At 33.3% G+C, this 20069-nt stretch overlaps 2 protein-coding genes across 5 annotated transcripts; one reads left to right on the top strand and one right to left on the bottom strand.

Annotated features, from left to right (window-relative positions):
• Positions 1-2982: 2982 nt before the first annotated feature.
• LOC133192973 (ciliary-associated calcium-binding coiled-coil protein 1-like) lies at positions 2983-13856 on the top strand. Of its 3 annotated transcripts, XM_061328976.1 has the most exons (11): positions 2983-3012; positions 3156-3227; positions 3715-3744; positions 7012-7115; positions 8437-8606; positions 9421-9568; positions 10442-10514; positions 10995-11114; positions 11542-11583; positions 12384-12512; positions 13663-13856. In XM_061328976.1, exons 1-11 carry the CDS (start codon positions 2998-3000, stop codon positions 13747-13749), a joined length of 990 nt encoding a protein of 329 aa, XP_061184960.1. In that variant the 5' UTR covers positions 2983-2997; the 3' UTR covers positions 13750-13856. The 3 variants fall into 3 exon arrangements, with proteins under 3 accessions (XP_061184960.1, XP_061184976.1, XP_061184968.1); XM_061328992.1 differs by lacking the exon at positions 11542-11583; XM_061328984.1 differs by lacking the exons at positions 2983-3012; positions 3156-3227; positions 3715-3744 and adding an exon at positions 3816-3940.
• Positions 13857-16582: 2726 nt separating this feature from the next.
• LOC133192925 (uncharacterized) lies at positions 16583-18287 on the bottom strand. 2 transcript variants are annotated; one of them, XM_061328932.1, is made up of 3 exons: positions 17882-18287; positions 17518-17681; positions 16583-17390 (listed from the first exon to the last, which is right to left on the bottom strand). In XM_061328932.1, the coding sequence occupies exons 1-3, from the start codon at positions 18256-18258 to the stop codon at positions 16882-16884; spliced, it is 1050 nt and encodes a 349-aa protein (XP_061184916.1). In that variant the 5' UTR covers positions 18259-18287; the 3' UTR covers positions 16583-16881. The 2 variants fall into 2 exon arrangements, with proteins under 2 accessions (XP_061184916.1, XP_061184923.1); XM_061328939.1 differs by having other exon boundaries at positions 16583-17387.
• Between the last annotated feature and the right edge of the window lie 1782 nt (positions 18288-20069).

Raw genomic sequence — 20069 nt, 5'->3', positions numbered from 1 at the left:
GAAGTATACGGGCTTAAGCTGTGAATTAGGGTTTATGAATTTTAGGTTGATTATGTAATACAATGTATTTAATTTCACAACAGATTTTTATGGTTTATCTTTGAGGAGCCCAGCAATATTCTTGTTCTCCGTGTAAGGTTTTTATTGCTTTCCCTCGGCAAATAGATCCCGGCAACAGATCCTGCCTCACTCACGATATTCTATATACATGTAGCTATATACCAGAACAAAAGTAAACCTTGAATCAAGGTGAACCTTATACCATGAAATAAATTACATGAAAAATCAGCGGAGGCAAATTATATATAAAATTTACAAATTTGACATTACACTGAATTAGAATACAACTTTTTAGGAAAATAGATAAGGAAATTTACTTTTAAAATATACATGTAATTAGTGTTTAACGAATGTAAATATACATGTAAGTGTTAAGTCCCTTTTTTCATCTACATGTACGCCAGTACGACATATATCGTTAGGTTGTGGTATCCTATACGTACGGAATCCGTTTCAACACATGATCTCATTATTTTCTGAAGACAAGTCGCAATGACAATAATGAAGAAGACCGATTAATAAGAACATAATCAAACCTGATACATTTAGTCTGAGCGGAAAGGCTTTGTCTGACCGCTGTATGGTGTTTTTGTTACGGTGAAAGATGACAGCGATAGCTTTAGCAATGTGTTGTGCAGAAGAATTTCATAATATGTCGACAGTAATTGTCCGTGAAGATTGTCATCTCAGTGTTCCTGTACGTCTTACAACACAGGTACTGCGAGATCGGAGTAATGGCTTTTTCTTATAGAATATACACTCTGACGAATGTGGGGGAGGTGTAGAATGTTTTTTTTTTATGTATAGATGACACATACATCTATTTTTTTTAGAACGCATCTGCATACGCGGATCCAGGATTTTTTCGGGGGGGGGGGGGGGTCCGACTCTGAAATTTTTTTAACAAGAAAAAAAATCTCTAAACCCTAAAAACCTATTTCCTGTGGGGGATGCAAGGTGCAAGTCGCTCTTCCTCATATATATGATTCTGCTTATTAATTTACTGGGTTTCGTGTAATATATTTGTTACTTTACCTTAACTTAGAAAACGCTGAAAATCCGGGGGGGGGGGGGGGGCGGGGAGGACCCCTTCTAGACCCGTGCATGCATCTGTAATCATCAATATTTTTGAATTGGTATCTAATAGGTATTGAGATTTGAACACATTTATAAATTATGTGTATACAATTAGATTGTAAACCAAAGAAAGATAATGCGCCTGAATGGTATAGTGGACAATATTATTTGTGATTTCCTTACTCACCAATTGATCATTCCTCAGTATATACGGAATATTTAAGATTTACTTAGAGCTCTATCGGTAAAAATTTATTGATTTATGGAACATGTTAAAATTATTCTAGCTAGATTTTCTCCTCTTCAATGATAAGTTTATCGTACTTTTATTGAAGTTTTGACACATAATGCTCTCCTTATATTAAGACACATCACATAAATAGAAGATATTTATAACCTTTGATAGAATGTTACTCACTTGTATAGACTGTAAATCGCAATAGCCTAACATAAAGTACCTTTTTTTAAAATTATTTGTTGCGAATAAACTGTACAATGCAAAATACAAATCGTCGTGCGAAAATAAAGTCACAAGAAATACTTGTGTGATTTACAGTAAACATTCCTTTCGCCCATGAACAAATACAAAGTATGCATAAAAAGTGAAATCTGACGAAGTTTTGCAAAGGAGTGGATGGGGTCTATATAATCACATTGTCGGAGCCGGACTTTTTATTCTATAGAAAAAATGGAATTGGGTTGGTCGGTATCGTGTATATGTATATTTAATTCTCATCCTTTTACTGAATGGATGACGATGCTAGGTTTGATGGAGGAAAGGTGAGGTTATGTCATACCGGTAAATATAAAGGACTACCAGAGGACCTTTCCTGAACAGCCTAACAACAGGTTTCTCTCAGCTGAGGTGACTAGATGATTGCATGGGGTAGGGCAGGGAAGGGGAGACTTGTAATTTTATCATGACTGGAAATAATGAGCTTTATTTGTGTCAGGATTTTTTTCAAAAAGTCAGTGCTCACTTCACATTTTCCCATGCAGTTTTTCGCATATACAAAATAAAATGAAACCATTGTTTTTCAAATCTCTCTTGCATAAGAGCTTTATAAATCTTTTTAGCTTATGAGATAGTTTCAACCAAGTAGCTTTTGTATTTACAGGAATGAGAATCCTTTAACTCGAGGAATATGTCGCGTTATCAAACCCTACCCGGTCAGAATTAAGCAGCGTTTCTAGCTTTTTAACCGCGATAAGATCATTGTATAGAACCTGGTATATTCTTTAGTAGCCCCACACCTGATTAAGTTTCTTTTACAGTATCTATGAAGGTCGACAGGGTATACTTAAGTTCAAACTCCGTAAGAAGATCTACGGGGTTTGCAATCGGCATTTCTTTGTATATGAAGTCTCTAGGTTTAACATCATAGCATTGTGTATCATCGTAGCAGATATGTGGATAGAAACGGATTTTGGTTGGTATAAATACTTTTTGTTGGTTAATTTTCTTTAATTTCATTTTTTATCTTTTAATTTTTTTTTCTTGATGACAAAAGAATACTCTGCTGTTAAAATTTAACGTTTCACCTCTAAAAATACAAATTTGTCTTTCTTGGACAGGTATGGTGAATATGCACAAAAATATTTAATTCTCTAATTTGATATATGTGCTTAAGTTTATAGTCAAATGGACGGATTAAAAGAAATTAATCCTAAGCGTATTAAAAACAGATTTTAATTGATTGATTGTCGTTCTGCGATATGATTCGGACATAAGAGGATTGTAAATCCGTGCAGGAAATGCCTAGTTACAGGAACAGTTTGACCATTACATGTTATTTTTGACTTAAGTTACTTTTATGCTTTCAGTGTAAAACATATATGTGATCTATTGGGGACTTTATCATGGCTGGAAGAAAAGTGAGTATTCAATTTTTTTTCTATTCTAAAAGCAAAATTATCCGTAGTAACGTTTCGATCAAAACATTCTTAATCTTCACTTTTTTTGGAGGTTAAGCACCTTTCTACTGTTTTTGAACTGATGTAATTCTTGACAATATCAGATTGACTCGGATGAGGAAATAGCTGGAGGGAACACACTGGTTGCCCACGAGTCCCCGTGTGGCCGCCCGAGGGTATTAAATATTGATTTCCTGATTTTTACATTTCCTCCTCCTATATATAAACTTTGAAGAGGATTCCTTTTCATTAACCAAACCGTGTTCATTTATGTGTGAGATCGTTACTGTCGCAGATCTGACCCCCCCCCCCCCCTCCAAAAAAAAAAAAAAAATACAAACAAACAAAACCAAAACAAACAACAAACAAACACACGTAAAAAAACACGCACAAAAAAAACCTCTTTTCATTTGCCTATCCAGTCATTGTCTGTTACTAATCTATCTGTAGAAAGATTTTTAAAAATCTTTTTTTTTTCAATCAGCATATCGAAAAATAAACATTTTTTTCGCTGAATTAAAAAAAGGAAAATAATATGGCAAAGGAAACAGTCAATTTCTATTTGTATTCTTTTTATTATTATTATTATCAATAATTATTATTAATTATTATTTTCGATTCTGTCTGTGGTGGTTTCATCTTATTAAATACTTTATTTTTCAGTCAACAAGAAAAGAGAAGGGAAAGAAAACGGTAAGTAAGAGTAACCGTCCTTTTGTAGAACTCTTTAATTATCGAAGTTAAATAATAGAAATTTGTTTTAGCAACAAACAAAATGGCGACGAAAAGTAATACGAAAGTTTCTGGAAAATCAAGCAAAACACCGTTATCTGGGAATAATTTGTCAAAAACTGATGCAAAGGGAAAGAAAACCGTCACTATAGCAGACGTAAGGCACTAGAAGACCCTTTTATCTTTCACTAAAACTTAAGGTTGTTGAAAATTTCGTTGTAAATCCTATTTGGCATTTGCAGCATAAACTTGACTGCTTGATGCGTGTATATGGGAGGGGATATAGGTTACTTACATACATTATTTTGACAAAATTTAGCATGTCATTAACAATATATGTCGAGTGTCTCAAAAACATGCTTTAACAGTAGTCTTGTGTTAATATTCACAGCTGTTTTATGTAGATGGACTCTATTATTTATGGATCTTCAATGGTGTTTTTTTAATTATTTACAGCTTGTTTGTGTAGATGGACTCCAATATTTATGGATTTGCAATGATTTTTTTTTTATTGTACTTCTTTTTAAAAGATTTTTTTTCTTCATTAAGCATAAAGAATTAGATAAATCTTTGAATTTTATATTGACATTACTGTCATTATTGTAAACTGATACAACACACCATATTAATTATACCCCCCGCAAACGAAGTTTAGGGGGGGTATATTGGAATCAGCATGTCCGTCTGTCTGTCCGTCTGTCTGTCCGTCTGTCCGTCTGTCTGTAGACGAGATTTTGTCCTGACCATTTCTTGGAAACTGTTGGAAGGATTTGTCTGAAAATTTGTACACTTATTATTCGCCATATGAAGGTGTGCACCTGGTATTTTCATTATGATTGGATAATTTTTCTGCATTTTACAGGTGTTTTTTCATTTTTATTATGTGGTTTTGTCTGGATCTGTTCCCAGAAACTATTGCATAGATTTGTATGAAAATTTGTACACTTATTATTTACCATATGAAGATGTGCACCTGGTATTTTCAACATTATTTGATAATTTTTCTGCATTTTACAGGTGTTTTTTTTCATTTTTATTGACTTAGTCATTTCGGGTTCATGTCTAAGGTTTGAGACATAGAATCTAGAACATCTGTACAAAAATGTGAACTACAGCAGCTTAAAACTACTCATTAGAACTAAAAAAAACCCACAAAGTATTAAAAACAGTTTTTACATTACACAGCAAATAGTGTAAATCCATTTGTCCCTTGGGAGTAATGAGTGGACATGCATCCAGTTAAAGATTAATTAATGAGTTCAGTGTGGGAAGCTGTTAGGGCATCTCTGATCAGGCAGGTCTTATCTATATCTCCGGGGAATTGGGCAGAAAGAAATAAAGATCTCTGTTGTCTAAGTCTATTAATTGTTATTTATGTCTGTCAAAATACATAGTTACTAAAACCAGCCTTTTATTTTTAAAATGAGTTTGATATAAAGGTATTAAAATCAATTTGATTTTGTATAATTAATTATGATATTTTTTTTTTCAACAATCAATTTGCAGAGTGTCATGTCTCACAAAGATGACAGATAGTTGCAAACTATTTTTTCAATGTAATAAAAAACACTGTAATTATTAGTGTTGATGTTTTATTAGGCTGCACCTTAGTTTCATTCATTAAAATAAAGTGCCCCACCACAGCATTATATGCCCATCAAATATTGTTAAATTATCATAAACAGTTTAGATTCAATTGGTCGAATGACATCTTAGTGAGACAAGGCAGTCTGCAATTTGTTGTAAAGATATAAAAATTCAAATAAAAAATGTACAATAAATAATTAGTTTAAATTATATTATACAATATCATTTAAGTTTTAATTATTATAAACAATATCAAATTAGTTTTAATTACATCAAATTTATCTTGAAAGTAAGACTAGCCAACAAGAACAATTCAATACAACACAAGCAATTAATTAAGAGACTGATTCCTTTTGCCCATTTCCCAAGAGATGTAGATAACACCTGCTTGATCAGAGATGCTCTACCAGTTAGCTCCTCACACTAAACTCATCAATTTATCTCTAATTTGACATGCAATTTTCTGCTATCAAAATTTTCCTTGACCAGTGCCTGATCATTACACCCATGGGAGAGGTGGAATTTTTCTTGTTACAGATTGCTGTAAAGAACATAATGAAAAAAATAAGACTAGTATTTTCTTGATTTAACACTTTTTTAATAAAGATACTGCAATACTCTGACATCTTTTGGGATTGTGTAATTTAAAAGTTAAAAGACATAGTTTTTTTGATTCTAAGTCTAATGGTTTTCTAGTTATGATTTTTCCATATTTGGCCATAGCGTCTTTATTAAATGTCAGAGCGACCTGGTTTTAATGTGCAACACACCTTCTACCCTAGATGTATCAGCTGACAAAGTTTGATAATTCTATGCCTAATAGTATTACTGTTATGAGCCGGACATGAAAAAGCTAACAGACGGACGGAGGGACATGAACGCTATAACATAATACGTACCGTCTTAAGATGGACATATAAAAAATATAATGAGTAATTAAATTTTCACTGGAAATGTGTAAGGAAATTGTGAAAACCTCTCACATCTAGAAAACATTAGTGATTTGGTACTTTCTCTGAAAAACCCAGCGGGGGGTATTTGTCCCTATTGGACAGTTCTAGTTGCATTTCTTAATATTTTTTCACTACAAATGCATATAATCTTCATATAAATCAAGTTTAAATCAACAGGGTAATTTATTATTTTAAGTGTGTGGGAATTGTTTTAATATAAAATTTCAATAAATATTGAGAGAGAAAGAGAGAGATGAAATGCTGACATGACACATCAATAGCCCCACCTCCAATGAATATTTATTAGATGTCCTGAAAACCACTCCGGATAGATGTCAAATTCTGGTCGGCAGCACTAGTATATCATTACTTCAAATAAAAGAACTGGGAACAATAGTATTGTTCTGCCTCCTGCCTCTAAGTCAGTTTTCTCAAGTTAACATATTTGAATGCTTTTTCAGATTTATATAGATATTCATATGATTTCTCACATATTTGGGAAATCAAAGAGAGATAACTCTTTAATTTGGGTAAAACTTGTTATTTACTGCAAAAATCAATGGAAAACAGACAAGATTTTTACCCCAACCCACACCCCAACAAAATTTCCCTTTTATGGGTATTATAAATTGTAAGTTTTATATAATTGTAGTCAACACTGTTTAATGATTTTGAATTAATTACACAGGGAGAAGATGAGGTTGATGATCAAGCTGAGAGTTTTGCATACAAGATTCTGTCACAGGAACAATGTACAGAGCTCCTGAGTCTAGAAGTCACAGATATTCAGAAGTAAGTACAGTTAAACCATGTTATCTGGAACTTGACAGGACTGAGATTCTACTTCAAGATATCAGACATTTCGAGATAATAAGGTTAAAAAAAACAGAGAGAGAAAAAAGTGGTTGGAACTGCAAAATCACTTGGACATAATCCCTGGTATCAAGATATCGGTGTTCGAGATAATGAAGTTCAACTGTACGCATACATGTAAGGGAGCTCCTCAGTTCTCCTGTTCTGAGAAAAAAAAATCTGAAAGTCAGGCTTTTAAATAACTACTTAGTGTTCCTAATGTTGATAACTTTATTTTTAATCTGTATAGAACAAGGATGTCAAAGCTAAATTTTAAACATTTAAAGCAATGCTTACTACTGAAGATAAAAATCATGTGTAAATTTGACTGTAATTCAAAGCATTTATAAAAGAAAAAAAAATAACAACAACAAATACAAGATATTTTAAAATTACTAGATGACAGACCTTATGAATGCCATTCTTATGATCTTCAATTTTATATGCACCCTGATTTTTTATTGGAACACAAATACAGTAATATGGTACATAAATTTTTAATTATCTCTAGCATTAATGTATTTTGTGTGTTTTTCATGTTTTTTGTTAAGAGGGCTGGGTGGTCGTGGCCATTTTTAGACTGTATTGATCTCCTTTAGAAGAAGAGCTCCATATAAAGATATACAAAAATGATCAAATTTTAAAACTAAAATGTATGAATTTTTCTTTGCCAAATGATAACTGACAGCTTAAGATATCATATCTAAAAAACATAAATTATATCTGATGGTTAATTGTTGACCCCCCAGCCTCCTTAATTACAATCATATCTTTTTGTCAATGAGTGTAAGCAATAAATAATGAAATTCATGCAGGTAATGGAAAATTTCAGTTTGACAAACTGAAGAATTATATGCAATCAGAATATATATAATACTTTATAACTTATATGATATATCATACTTCTAGGTTGTGATCATAAAATTGCAATCTGATGACCATACAAAAAATATGAATACATAAATGATGATTTAATTATTTTTCTGTGAACAAAATTCTTCTCTGGCACAAAAACTTGAAAAATTAAATATTTTAAACATTTGACTTACTATTCACTATGTAGGTAAAAGATTTTTAGAAAAAGATGCATATCTACTTTGATGTTGATTACTCAATCTAAGGTTGATTTTCAAGATTACTGTTATAAGCATACTGCAGGATCCAGTGTGATCATTTTTTAAAAATATATAATAAATAGTGATTTCTCTACAGAATATATTTCATTCCATTCAAATTTAAGTAATTTCATGCTATTTTACAGAAAATTATGTGAAACATTTTCTTTATCCAACTACCGCACGCACCTGCAAGATGCTGCTACATTAGACTACTACACAAGCGCCATCTGGTGGGGAAAACAACAGTCATTTACTCCTCAACAGCTGTCCGGATTCTTTACAGTGGTGCATACATTGTTTACAAATGTCAAAGGTTTGTATTTGATTTAATCATTAAGAGTTAAATGAATAATATAGTGATAACTTCAATCTTTGGTTTGATTTATGCAATTGCTAATATTTTTATATACCCATGTACTTTTTGTACAAATAATCACAATGAATTGTGTACAGATTTTAATGTTCCCAAGTCTTGACAAGGAGCACATGGTGAGTGTGACCTGTAGACATGGGATGCTTATTCCTCCATGGCACCAGATCCCACCTCTGTATTCAGGGGTCCTTATAGGCTTTGCTCATAATTTGTATTGTTTAAATGGACTTTTGAGAATGATCACTATTTATTATCTTCAAATTTCATGACACTGGTATAAACTTGTACTAACAATGTACTTGCTTTATTGCAAACATTTGATCAGATTTAAAACTCTATGATATATTCTATATGTCAAATCAAAGTACAAATATTGAACTGTTTTGATGTTACCATGGTGAACTGGCAGTTTAGTGGTAGATTGAACATACTGTCCTCTAGAAACAGTATACTTACATGCACTTTGCTAGTGTTACAGTGAGTGCTATATACATGTAACAGACACAAATTAACCCCCTCTCCCTTCCCCAAGTGAATATATCTTTTAGCTGATTATTGGTCTTTAGGTATCAAAATGTTTCAATAAATTCTCTTAATGCATTACATGCAATATTCAGTTTGTATGCACTTATTGTTTAAAAAATAGCATCTTGTCTGAAGAAAATATTATTATTTAATGCTCAACTGAGAATAAACAGTCAATACCCCGGGGTACATTTTAATACAAACTTACTGTCTTCCTTTTTATTTGTAGATCAGCACCTGCATTTAGTTGATAATCTGAAGGAAATGCAGAAAATGTTACGCGGAATAGAACCGGAATATTCTGATGTCAAATCAGCAGGATTAGATTTTTTTAACTTACAGCAGGCGAAAAGCATATCAGAGTACATGTTTACAAGGTACTGGATACAAAGCAAGATAAAACATCCCGAAACACACCACCCTAATTATTTCTACATATTTCACTCATTTAAAATTTGAGCTCATGAGTTAATATACAGCGTAAAAAAATCTCGTCAGAAAAAAATTCTGAAAATTTGACATAATGTTCTTTAGAATTAATAAAATCTAAAATTTTTATCAAGTTTTATCGTATTGCTATAAACTGAGTATAGTTTGTGGTACTATTTTTATGTTTTCCTATTGAAATATATATAGAAAAATCATGTTCTGCTGCAAATTTTAAAGGAAGAGTTTTTCTCTCTCTTGGGTTTATTTTTTATGAAGTGTATTAATAGTTATTATACCTGCAGGAAAAGTCAAAGTATGTGATACTCAATCTCTTAAAAAAGAGAGACATTAAATTCAATTTATATTTGAACAATAATTTTTTTCATACAATTTGTATACAGTTATCAATAATATCTGTTAAGGATTTATTTCCTCTGAAATAAGCCAGGGATGTTTTGAATTACTCTGGTTCTAAGTAACAACATTTATGTTTGATTTGTACTCAAGAGGTATACTGTAGATTTCTAAATATACGCGAGGAAATAATTATTGTATAATTTTGTGAGAAACACCACTTGCAAAATAAAATTACTCGATTTATTTTTATGGTGCTAAAAACCATGTAAAATCTCTTGATCAACCATCGATCCTCTTATGAATTATTGTTCTAGCCATTTGACTTTAAAGAGCGCCATTTTGCAGTAATAAGTACTCTCGAAAAATAAGGAATCTACAGTATTGTTCATGCATTTTGATGTTATGTATATTACAATTGTGTAGTTATTCCTGTACTTATTCTTGCTTTAATAATGTATCTTCAGCCTCTTTCAACATTACAAACTGTTTGAGTTTATGTTCTCACACACACAAGCCGAGGAGATTATAGGCACCGATGTAAGTATTATAATCTATACTACAGCTGATAGGCTAAGTATTAATGATCTCCACTTTAGATATATTGTTTACAATCTTATTTTCATTTGATGCATTAGGTACTATATTCTTTAAATATAGATTCTCTTTAATAAATTTCGATAATAGTCAGGAATTTAGGATGTTTCCTTCAGTCAACTCTGAAGATGATATAAGCTGTTACCTGTTAATTATAGAAGACACTCTAGACTATACTCAAGAAAATTTACTAAACTTTTCCAATGCAGCAGTATGCTCAGAAACAAAATATAAAGTATATATTATACATTTTGCTGTTTAATGTGATGCAAGTTTGAACAGCTACTAATTCAGTCATCCACATTATAGTTGAAACTGCACTATATATGTAGAAAACAATGTAATAGTACAAAATAATAATGATATCCATATAGAAGATATTGTTTGTATGTATTTATCTATAATGTTGATGTAATACTACAGCTAGAGATAGAGGTGGCTAAGCCAGCAGCCCTGCCCTTCCCCCCACCCCTGGATGAAGGTGTGGAAGAAAGTCTGTTCACCGCCTACATAGCCACACCCCCTCCCTCACCAGAACCAGAGGTTTGTATAGTGTTTACTGGATCCTATTACGTAGAAAACAATTTCTGTTTGATAACTTAATAGAATTTTTAGTACATTAACCCTCTGTGGGGCTGAGTTTAAGTCTCATTAGTTTTGATGTCATTGTCCATCTGTTGTAAAAAAAAATCCGAGCTTTCATAATCTTTGTTACACTTGATTGGAAAAAATAAAGCTTTTGGTAGTATATTCTTGCTGAAGTTGAACTAAAGATATGCTACATGTATATATACCTTTACAAAGGCTGTTGGGCCTTCAAAATCATACAACAATGTCACATTGACACAAATTTATTTCACATGATAATGGAACAAAAGCCCCACTATTTTTCTTTGAAGGTACTTAAATTAAATTTTAAAAAATCTTAATTAGCAGTGCTGTGAAGATGATCTTTGTTATTGTACTATAGGTGACAGAGGAAGCAGACATTTTACACTTAGAACCATCAGAGGTCAACCTTGGTTCCTTGTTTTCAAAATCTTTTCTTACATTGCATTTTTTTCTTCTTCCCTTTCCAGTTTATCAAATTAATTTTTTTTTTTCAATCTTATATCCATTACTGTATACAGAGAAATTTTTGTTCCCATTTTATTTCGCCGTTGTCACAAGTGGGCAAATTTAAAAGGGGTGAATTCAGAGTAAAAATCATTATGTTTTAACCACAGCTGTGTCTGCATGGGCAAATTTAAAATGGGGCAAAATTGTTTGTAAGTGTGAATTAAAGGCTGAAAATAACATAAGCAAAAATAACCCTGTATACAGTATTTGCTTAATCATACAAAACGTAGGTAAAAATTTCAGCCTTAAATTCATAAATTTACCAGCCCTGCTAACAATGAATATTGATATTTATATTTCTTTCACTCTACATTGTTATGACTTTTACTCAGTAATAAAATTTATCTAAAAATGATTTAATACTCCCTATGGCTTCAACTATTTTTGATTCTCTCCATAGTGAACAAATGCATGTGCAAAATCCTTTCCCAAATTTCTTATTTTTATCTGATACAAAAGTTTAACAAAAGAACCCCACCCCACCCCTCCCCCTATAAAAAATTGTGTTTATTTTGTTTATGATTTAGGCTGAAGAGATTTATTGGTTAATTTTAACAAAATGAAAGAGTGGATGTGTTGCTCTCTTGTTGTGATTTTTTTTTTATGTTTAAGATACATGTAGCTTGAAAAACATCTGAGCTGATACATGTACAATGTAAGCATCATTCAAACCTGATTATTTTTACTTTTCAGGTGGATGATTCTGCTAAAATGTCAGAACCGCCACCAGTGGAGGATATTGATGCTTTCTCTGAACTTACCCCACAAGATGTCATAGAAGTGGTAGAGAGTGTTACAAAGGAGCTGATGTCAGGCCTACAGGTTAGTACAGTGTCTCAAAAGGGCCAATGTCAGTAATGTCACAAAAATGTCAGTAATAAAATGTCACAAAGGAACTGGTGTCAGACGTACAGGTTAGTACATGTATTAAAGTGTCTCAAAAGAGCCAATGTCAGTAATAAAATGTCGGAGGCACCTTCTGGGTAGTACATGTCTTAAAAAGTCCCAAAAGCAGTTATAAAATGTCACTAAGGAACTAATGTCAGGCCTTCAGCTAAGTGCATGTACTTATAGTTTAGAGTCATAAAGGAGCAGATATTAGGTTCTCAGACTAGCACTGTTCTAAAGTTTCACAAAAAAAGATCTTATGTCAATTTTATCATTTAGTATCCATAAAAATTGTCACAAAGAAGCAGATTTCAGGCATGCAGGTTTGTACTTGTAAAAAAACGGTTAACAGACTTGTTGATGTCAGCTTATGGAAAATCTATATTAGGGTAGCGTACATGTTATTACAATATTTGTAATAAGGTGAATGTAAGAATGTGGTACTTATTGTTAAGTGTTGTTTGTATTGTTTCATAATTATATAAAATCAAAAGCTGGTACAAATTTAAAAGCTAGAGTATCCAAAGAACATTACGTTTTGAGGAAAATCTTGTAGCCACCTAAGGACTAAGTTTGAAACATAATTTTATTCGAATTTAGAGTAAAATTCAGAATACAAGTCAAGGTTATAAAAGGTCATATTACTCTGAAGAACTTGCAGCAAGATATTAACATGCTAAATATAAAATTTTCACCTATTGATATAAATTCAAAATTTATAGAATACGTAAGCAGCAGGCATGCTAAGCCTATCATTAGCCATTTAAAGAATGTTATTAAAAAAAAAATAGATCAAAGGTAAAGTGCAAGGTCATCTCATGACATCACTGACCTACAATGTTTGCTTTTGCAAAAGATCTTTTGACAACCAATTCATGTTTTAAATATCTAATTTGTTATCTATGGTGGTTCCAAGGTGAGAAGAGTACAGACCCTGGGCGATGATTCCTATGTACTGACCTGCTTTGCTGATAAATAATTTCTTTGAACATAATCACAGCAGTGCATTAGAGATTAAATCAATTGATGAATTTCTATGTCTATAAAATTTCTCTGTTGATAGAATAATTTCTTTTTTTCACAGCTGGATATAGCTGCTAAACTGAGGGAGAAGGAGAACAACTTAATTCAGAAAATAAACAAAGTTCACAGAGTGGCTGAGACAACGTAAACATTTGGAGGGAGTGTTTGATAGACAGTGCTTGTTATTAAATGTCCACTTGTTTTGTTACTTTAACATGTAAATACAGTTATAAATAAAAATATAAATAAACTACATGTACATGTTTTTTTACTAAATCAAGACAGGAGCATTTCATCCATGGTCGTTTATATTTTTCTTCATCTGAACCTAAATGTAGCCTTCAGTGAAATAAGGGTATTGCAAAGCCCAACGTCCCCCTCACATTATACTCAAAGAACACAGTTTCGATGTATTGTTCACAAATTATATAAATTACATCTCACCGAATATTTTCTCATTTATTTATCATAAAAAAAACGATTGCTGTTTATCTGAAGCAATAAAAACAATTCTTCACTTCTTTAACTTGCTACAATATTATGTACATCCATTTTTGTAAAGCCATCTGTAATAAAAGATATTTTGAGAATTAATTGTCAAGGATTCACGGCTATTTAATAAATGTAACGCACGAATTATAGAACAATACTTTACGTACTTTCACCCATTCTATACGGATAATTTAAAGACATAAACTTTAAAATGTCTTTCAGCGTTTGACTACTATATATTACGGTTTCTTCCCGTTTTATTCTCGCCCTGGTCCAGTGCTCGAATTTATTTAACAGACAGAGTTATCGCTCTTCAAACATAACAATTTAGATTGATTTATTGATTGTATGTTGTTTAACGGCCCATTCGAGAATTTTTCACTCATATAGAGACGTCACCATATACCGGTGAAGGGGTTCAAATTTTGACCTTTACTCGGCACTCAGGGCCATTGAGCAGTGAGAGATCTTTATCGTGCCAACGCCTCGGTTTTTAAGGTCTCATCCGAAGGACCCGCAACTTTCACTTCAAAGTGCCGAGTGATGGCGAAGGAACAGTTGCTACCCATTTTTTATCGACTTAGGTCAGTCGCGGCCGAGATTCGAACTCACGACCTCCCGATCACGGAGCGAGCGCTCTACAGATTGAGCTACCGTGAACGGTCAACAATTTGTTGCAAGTGTAATAGGGCGAAAATAACACGGGGCGAAAATTACCCAGTTAACTGTTTACGTAGATGCACAACTGCAATCATTGCATGCAGAGAAAAACATAATCCTATAAAACATGTTCTTTTTTCTGCAATGTTGCAATCTCCATCACCGTATAATAAACAAAGAAAACATTTGACTGTTCAAATAATATACTCCCTTGACCTTTTGGCTGGATTTAAAAAGCTTCTTCCAATGTGCACCACCCATCTCTGTACCAATTATGAGACGTTAAAAGTCAACTGATATAGAGTGTCTCTGGTCTTGACAAATGGTTATTTTTATCTCATGACAATCCCGTATACTATTGATACCTTTGTAGCAATTCGTAAATTTTTTAAAATTAGCATCCTGGAATTTGTTTAAAAATTATACCTTATTTCTTATCAAGGTCCTCAATAATGTTAAGGACACTGATATTTGCATATACCAATGGCCATCCACCATTTCTGTTACGATACTGTTAAATTTTATGCCATGTGAAAAAGGGCATTACTCCAGATACTGTGTTCACAACATTGTTAACAAGGTGTGTTTGTGAAACACTGATGCCCCCGTATGGCAACTTATAGCAAAGGTTAAACTTTCTCAAATGCAAATCAAATATGTTGGTACCCAAAGTAAGGTCTTGTCTCAAGAAATATACCTGTGAAATATGAAAGCCTTAGCAGCAACCATTGAATGGATATGGAAAACGTTAAACTTTTTCAAAAGTAAGTCAAACATCAAGGTCAAATGGTCAAAATTAATGGTGCCCAAGGAAAGGCTTTCTCACAAGAAATACACACGTGAAATATGAAAGCCGTAGCATTAGTCGTTCAAAAGTTATGGCCAAGATTTAAGTTTTTCAAAAGTAGGTCAAACTCAAGGTCAATGGATTACAATTGTTGATATCCAAAGGAAGGCCTTGTCACAAGGAATAGACATGTTAAATATGAAAGTCCTAACACAAACTGTCCAAAATGTATGGCCAAGGTTTTCAAAAAGTAGGTCAAATTCCAATGTCAAGGGGTCAAAGTTTTTCGTATCCAAAGGAAGGTCTTTTCACAAGGATAACATATGTGAAAAAATGAAAGCCCTAGCACCAATTGTTCAAAAGTTATGGCCAAGGTTAAAGTTTTTCAAACGAAGGTCAAACTCCTAGGTCAAGGTCAAAGTTGTTGGTATCCAAAGAAAAGGTCTTGACACAAGGATTACACATGTGAAGTATGAAAGCCCTAGCACCAATTGTTCGAAAGTTATGGCTAATGTTAAAGTTTGGTAAAATTTTTCAAAACTGGGTCAAACGTCAAGGTCAAAAGGTCAAATGTGATGATACCCAAAGAAAAGTCTTGTCACAAGGAATACACATGTGAAATGATAGCTCCAACCAATCAAAAGTTATGGGCAATGTTAAAGTTTTTGCGGACAAACAAACAGCTAGACAGACAGACAGGGCAAAAACTATATACCCCCGATAGTTACATTGCTAATAACATTACGTCACAGACTCGAGATTCCTTGAACGCTCCGCCCACTTTTCATTTTAATTGGTTAAAATTATTAATAGATATTCATGAGGGAGTAGTTCCAGGGAGTAGCTCCGATTTTTCAGGGAGTAGTCCTCAGATGAGGGAAATGGTATCATCCCAAGGAAATAAACAGTTTTATGGTATTAATTTTATACAGAGTAATAACAGTAGAGGTATAATAATGTTCTTTGTTACACATCTCAAAGGTCTGTAATTTGATTACTGGACTTAGCAGCAATCGGTAGAAAAGGAATAACAATATCTATCTTTTTCACAAACTTTTCCTTTATTCAACAGACCCTAGTAAGTTTGCAATCATGTTTGATACTGAATTTTTCTTCTATATTAATGCAAAATTAAAGAGACCAAGTTATGGGGAAATGGATGTATCTATTTATTGCATGGTTGACAAGGATTTTAGGAAAGTAACTTTATAATTATACATGTTAAAATCACATCATTTCCCTGTAAATGGGAAATTTAATAGACAACTTTAGTGGGATGGTATTTCTCATACCAAAAAGACCCCAATCGGGTCCTTAGTTTCCAAAAGAACTTGTTTAACTTCAGACATCAGATTCCTGCGGTCCCAGCGGCCCATTATCATTGCCCGTTCCGCCGAGCGGTCCGTTCTCGACGCTCACTACGTTTATGGGACTAATTTCGGACCCTGTTTCACTTTGTGGTCCATTAGCGACCGTTCCGCTGATTTGTAATAATTCATTTAACAGAGTCTGTGCGCTTTGAAGATGAGAATTCAGTCGCCCGCCAGGGCTTCGAAAGTTGGGTTTGGGTGGTGTAGGGGGCTTTCGGCGACTTCGCAAAGAAGCCATATTTTCTGCACTCTTTTTGTCTTTGTTTGAGCACTCGTTGATATCTATCCTGGCGTTGTTAAGGCTATTAGAATGCATCAGCAGCTTCTTGTAGGCGAGAACTTCCAGGTGCCGAAGCGCATTCTGGCGACCTCGGATCATGTTGAGGACTTTTTCCGTGTCGGCTTTAGTTGAAGCGTTTTTGAATTTTTTGTAGCAAAGAGGTTCTCGCTTGCGAATATCCTCCTCAGAATCGTAATCTACTACAAAGCATTAAGATTTCAGTTTTTATCTTTACACTGCGTACAGAACTATTTCTTGCTAATTTTTTCACTTTATTAAGTTTTAATTGATACCCCGTCCCCTATTTATTATACTGATGTAACTTACTTTGAGAACAGAGAGTGGCCATTTCCATCTTGGTATGATCTAGTGCTTGATCCAGCGAGTTTGCTTGTACATTTGCCAGGTGCATCAAACGAGTCAATTCACAGAGTTCATGGTGCATACAGACAATGTCTCTCTGTCTTTTCTTTATCTTTGCCTCTTTCCTTCTGCAACAGAATAACACAGTCCATAAGTCATATTCTTTACTTATCTACTGTACAATTATATTGTTGCAGCGTTTTTGAAATGCACATTTAGCTTGGTCAGTAGAACGTAATATATTTAACTGAAGGGGTGAAAACTGTGTCACAGAGCTTAAAGAAACTTGATATGTTCAGAATAGTAATTAAGTAGTTTTGAACCCCACCTAAACTTTTGCATGGCGCTGTTGAGTTGGCGACATGTCTTCTTATACTCGCCATCCGTCTCTCTAGCATCTTCATTTAAACGTGCATAACTAGAGCTTTCGCTACAAGAACGTGAACCTGTAGAGGCCCCAAGAACTTTCATGGATGCTGAATCTGAATCCTCGTCGTCCTGTTCACTTTCTGGCAATAATCGTTCCACCGATAATTCCGATAATCGCGCTGGCGACATTTCCAATGATTGAGCGGAGTCTTTCTGAGTCACAGCTTTGGTCTTTTTACCACGTCGGAATAATTTCTTAAGCATTGCAATGGTTAGATATCCACAGACGGAGAGAATTATGACATACGAGCATCGCTTTATGGCTGAAACGTACATTCATTCATTGCCTGGTTTTGACGTGATTGCTTTTATAACGTAGCTATGGAGCTGACGTCATAGGACGTTTACGGTAGTAAATTCCACATAATTATGACGTCAAAATATAAAAGAGTCGTGTAAAGACTTTCTACAATCGTAACAATGCATGTATTTCTTGTGATGAATCTTTATTGATTTTTCCCCTTCAGTTTTAATTTATGGGCTTTTACTACGAAAGTTTTTCTTTTAACGACAAACTATTAATTCAAAGTGACAAATGATTTCATTTAAGTAATTAATTTAAAATTATAAATTATCAATTTGAAATTGCTAACTTTTAATCTGAAATTATTAATTAACAACTTCAAGTTAAATTTTATTTTTTTTTTCTTTTTTATATCTTTTATGCATGTAATTGTCATTCAAAACATTAAATTGAAAACAGATTTATCTGTGCAACAGAAGTAGCTGATCCGGGTATCGACACTTTGCCTTCCAAGGATATTATCTTCCCAAGTCATAATCCTGTGCAGATCTTTACACAGGTTGTTGAAAATGTTTAACTTTCGAATCACATTTTTTCACATAATGTTTGAAAAAAAAATGGCAGAGGCAAATTATAGTATTGCCAAACCCCCTAACTCCGTCACTACCCTAACTCCGTCACTTTCGGGAAACTCCGCGCTGTTTGTGAATGCGATTGTGACGTCATTTTTTACATGCTGAAAATCTTCGAGAAATTATGACGGTCAAGAATGCGTCAAAAATAATTATTTACATTTGCAAATATTTTTCTTAGATGAACCTATTGAAGAGAAAATATGTTCAATTCTGTATGAACTAATTAGGGGGTCAGAGGTCATGGTGTGACCGAATCACACAGCGAGATGATATCTTGTCTACATATTTCTGTCACGGTGACACTGGTTTCGGAACTTCTAAGCCGTTAAAGCGATGAAAAAGGTAAAATTATTGAAACATATGTGTGTTTTTTTCGTTCAAAAATGATCATTAGTTCTTTCTTCGGTGTGAAGAATGTTTTTTATTAGCCTAAAATCACGCTTACCTTTTTAACCGGAAATTCCTTTGAAGGTAAGTAAACTGAAGACGATACCACCGCTTTTGACTTCATATATTAAGAACTCATATAATAAAAGTAAGATTATTCTCAGTAGCGATCATTGTTTTTTCATTATGAACAGATATTTCCTGAACTGGACTGCTGAACATCAATGTAATTATTCAAATGTTGGAGCGAGGTGAACTCTCAAGACCAAACAGCTTCTAGGTCATTGCGCATCACAACATAGCAATACGGCGGGCCGTTCGTGTAATAAATGCTGTTCTTTTCAGAATATCCGTCTCAAATGTAAATAAAAGTAATAAACAACAATGTTAAAAAGTTCACTGGGAAATGAACGTGGTTGGTACGTGATCAAATCTTCTGAGATGCCCTTCGGGCTTCACAGGATTTGATCACGTGACCAACCAAGTTCATTTCCCAGAGAACTTTTTAACATTGTTGTTTATTTCTTAAATAACAGTTACACGTGATCTATTGTATCTATCGTATTTTATGTGAAATCAGTAAGCACTTTTTCCTTTATGCGCTATACCATCGATACCTCCGACATGTGCGTCAATATGCTCATTTTTACATGTCAGTCGTATTTATGAAGGTTTTTGACAAAGGATTAATAAGACATACCATATTGAATATGGCTAAAAATATTTTATTTTTCGTCTCAATTTGCCCTAATATGCTACACGTTGGAGATAACGTAGCGTGACGTTATTACATATAAAATACGTTACATTAACGTTATTTT

Source organism: Saccostrea echinata, unplaced genomic scaffold (assembly GCF_033153115.1).
Source record: "Saccostrea echinata isolate AGI-Se365-2 ecotype Australia unplaced genomic scaffold, CSIRO_AGI_Sech_v1 ptg000001l, whole genome shotgun sequence".
NCBI lineage: Eukaryota > Metazoa > Mollusca > Bivalvia > Ostreida > Ostreidae > Saccostrea > Saccostrea echinata.
Note: the sequence above shows the minus strand (reverse complement) of the source record. Positions and strands in the feature narration are given on the sequence as shown.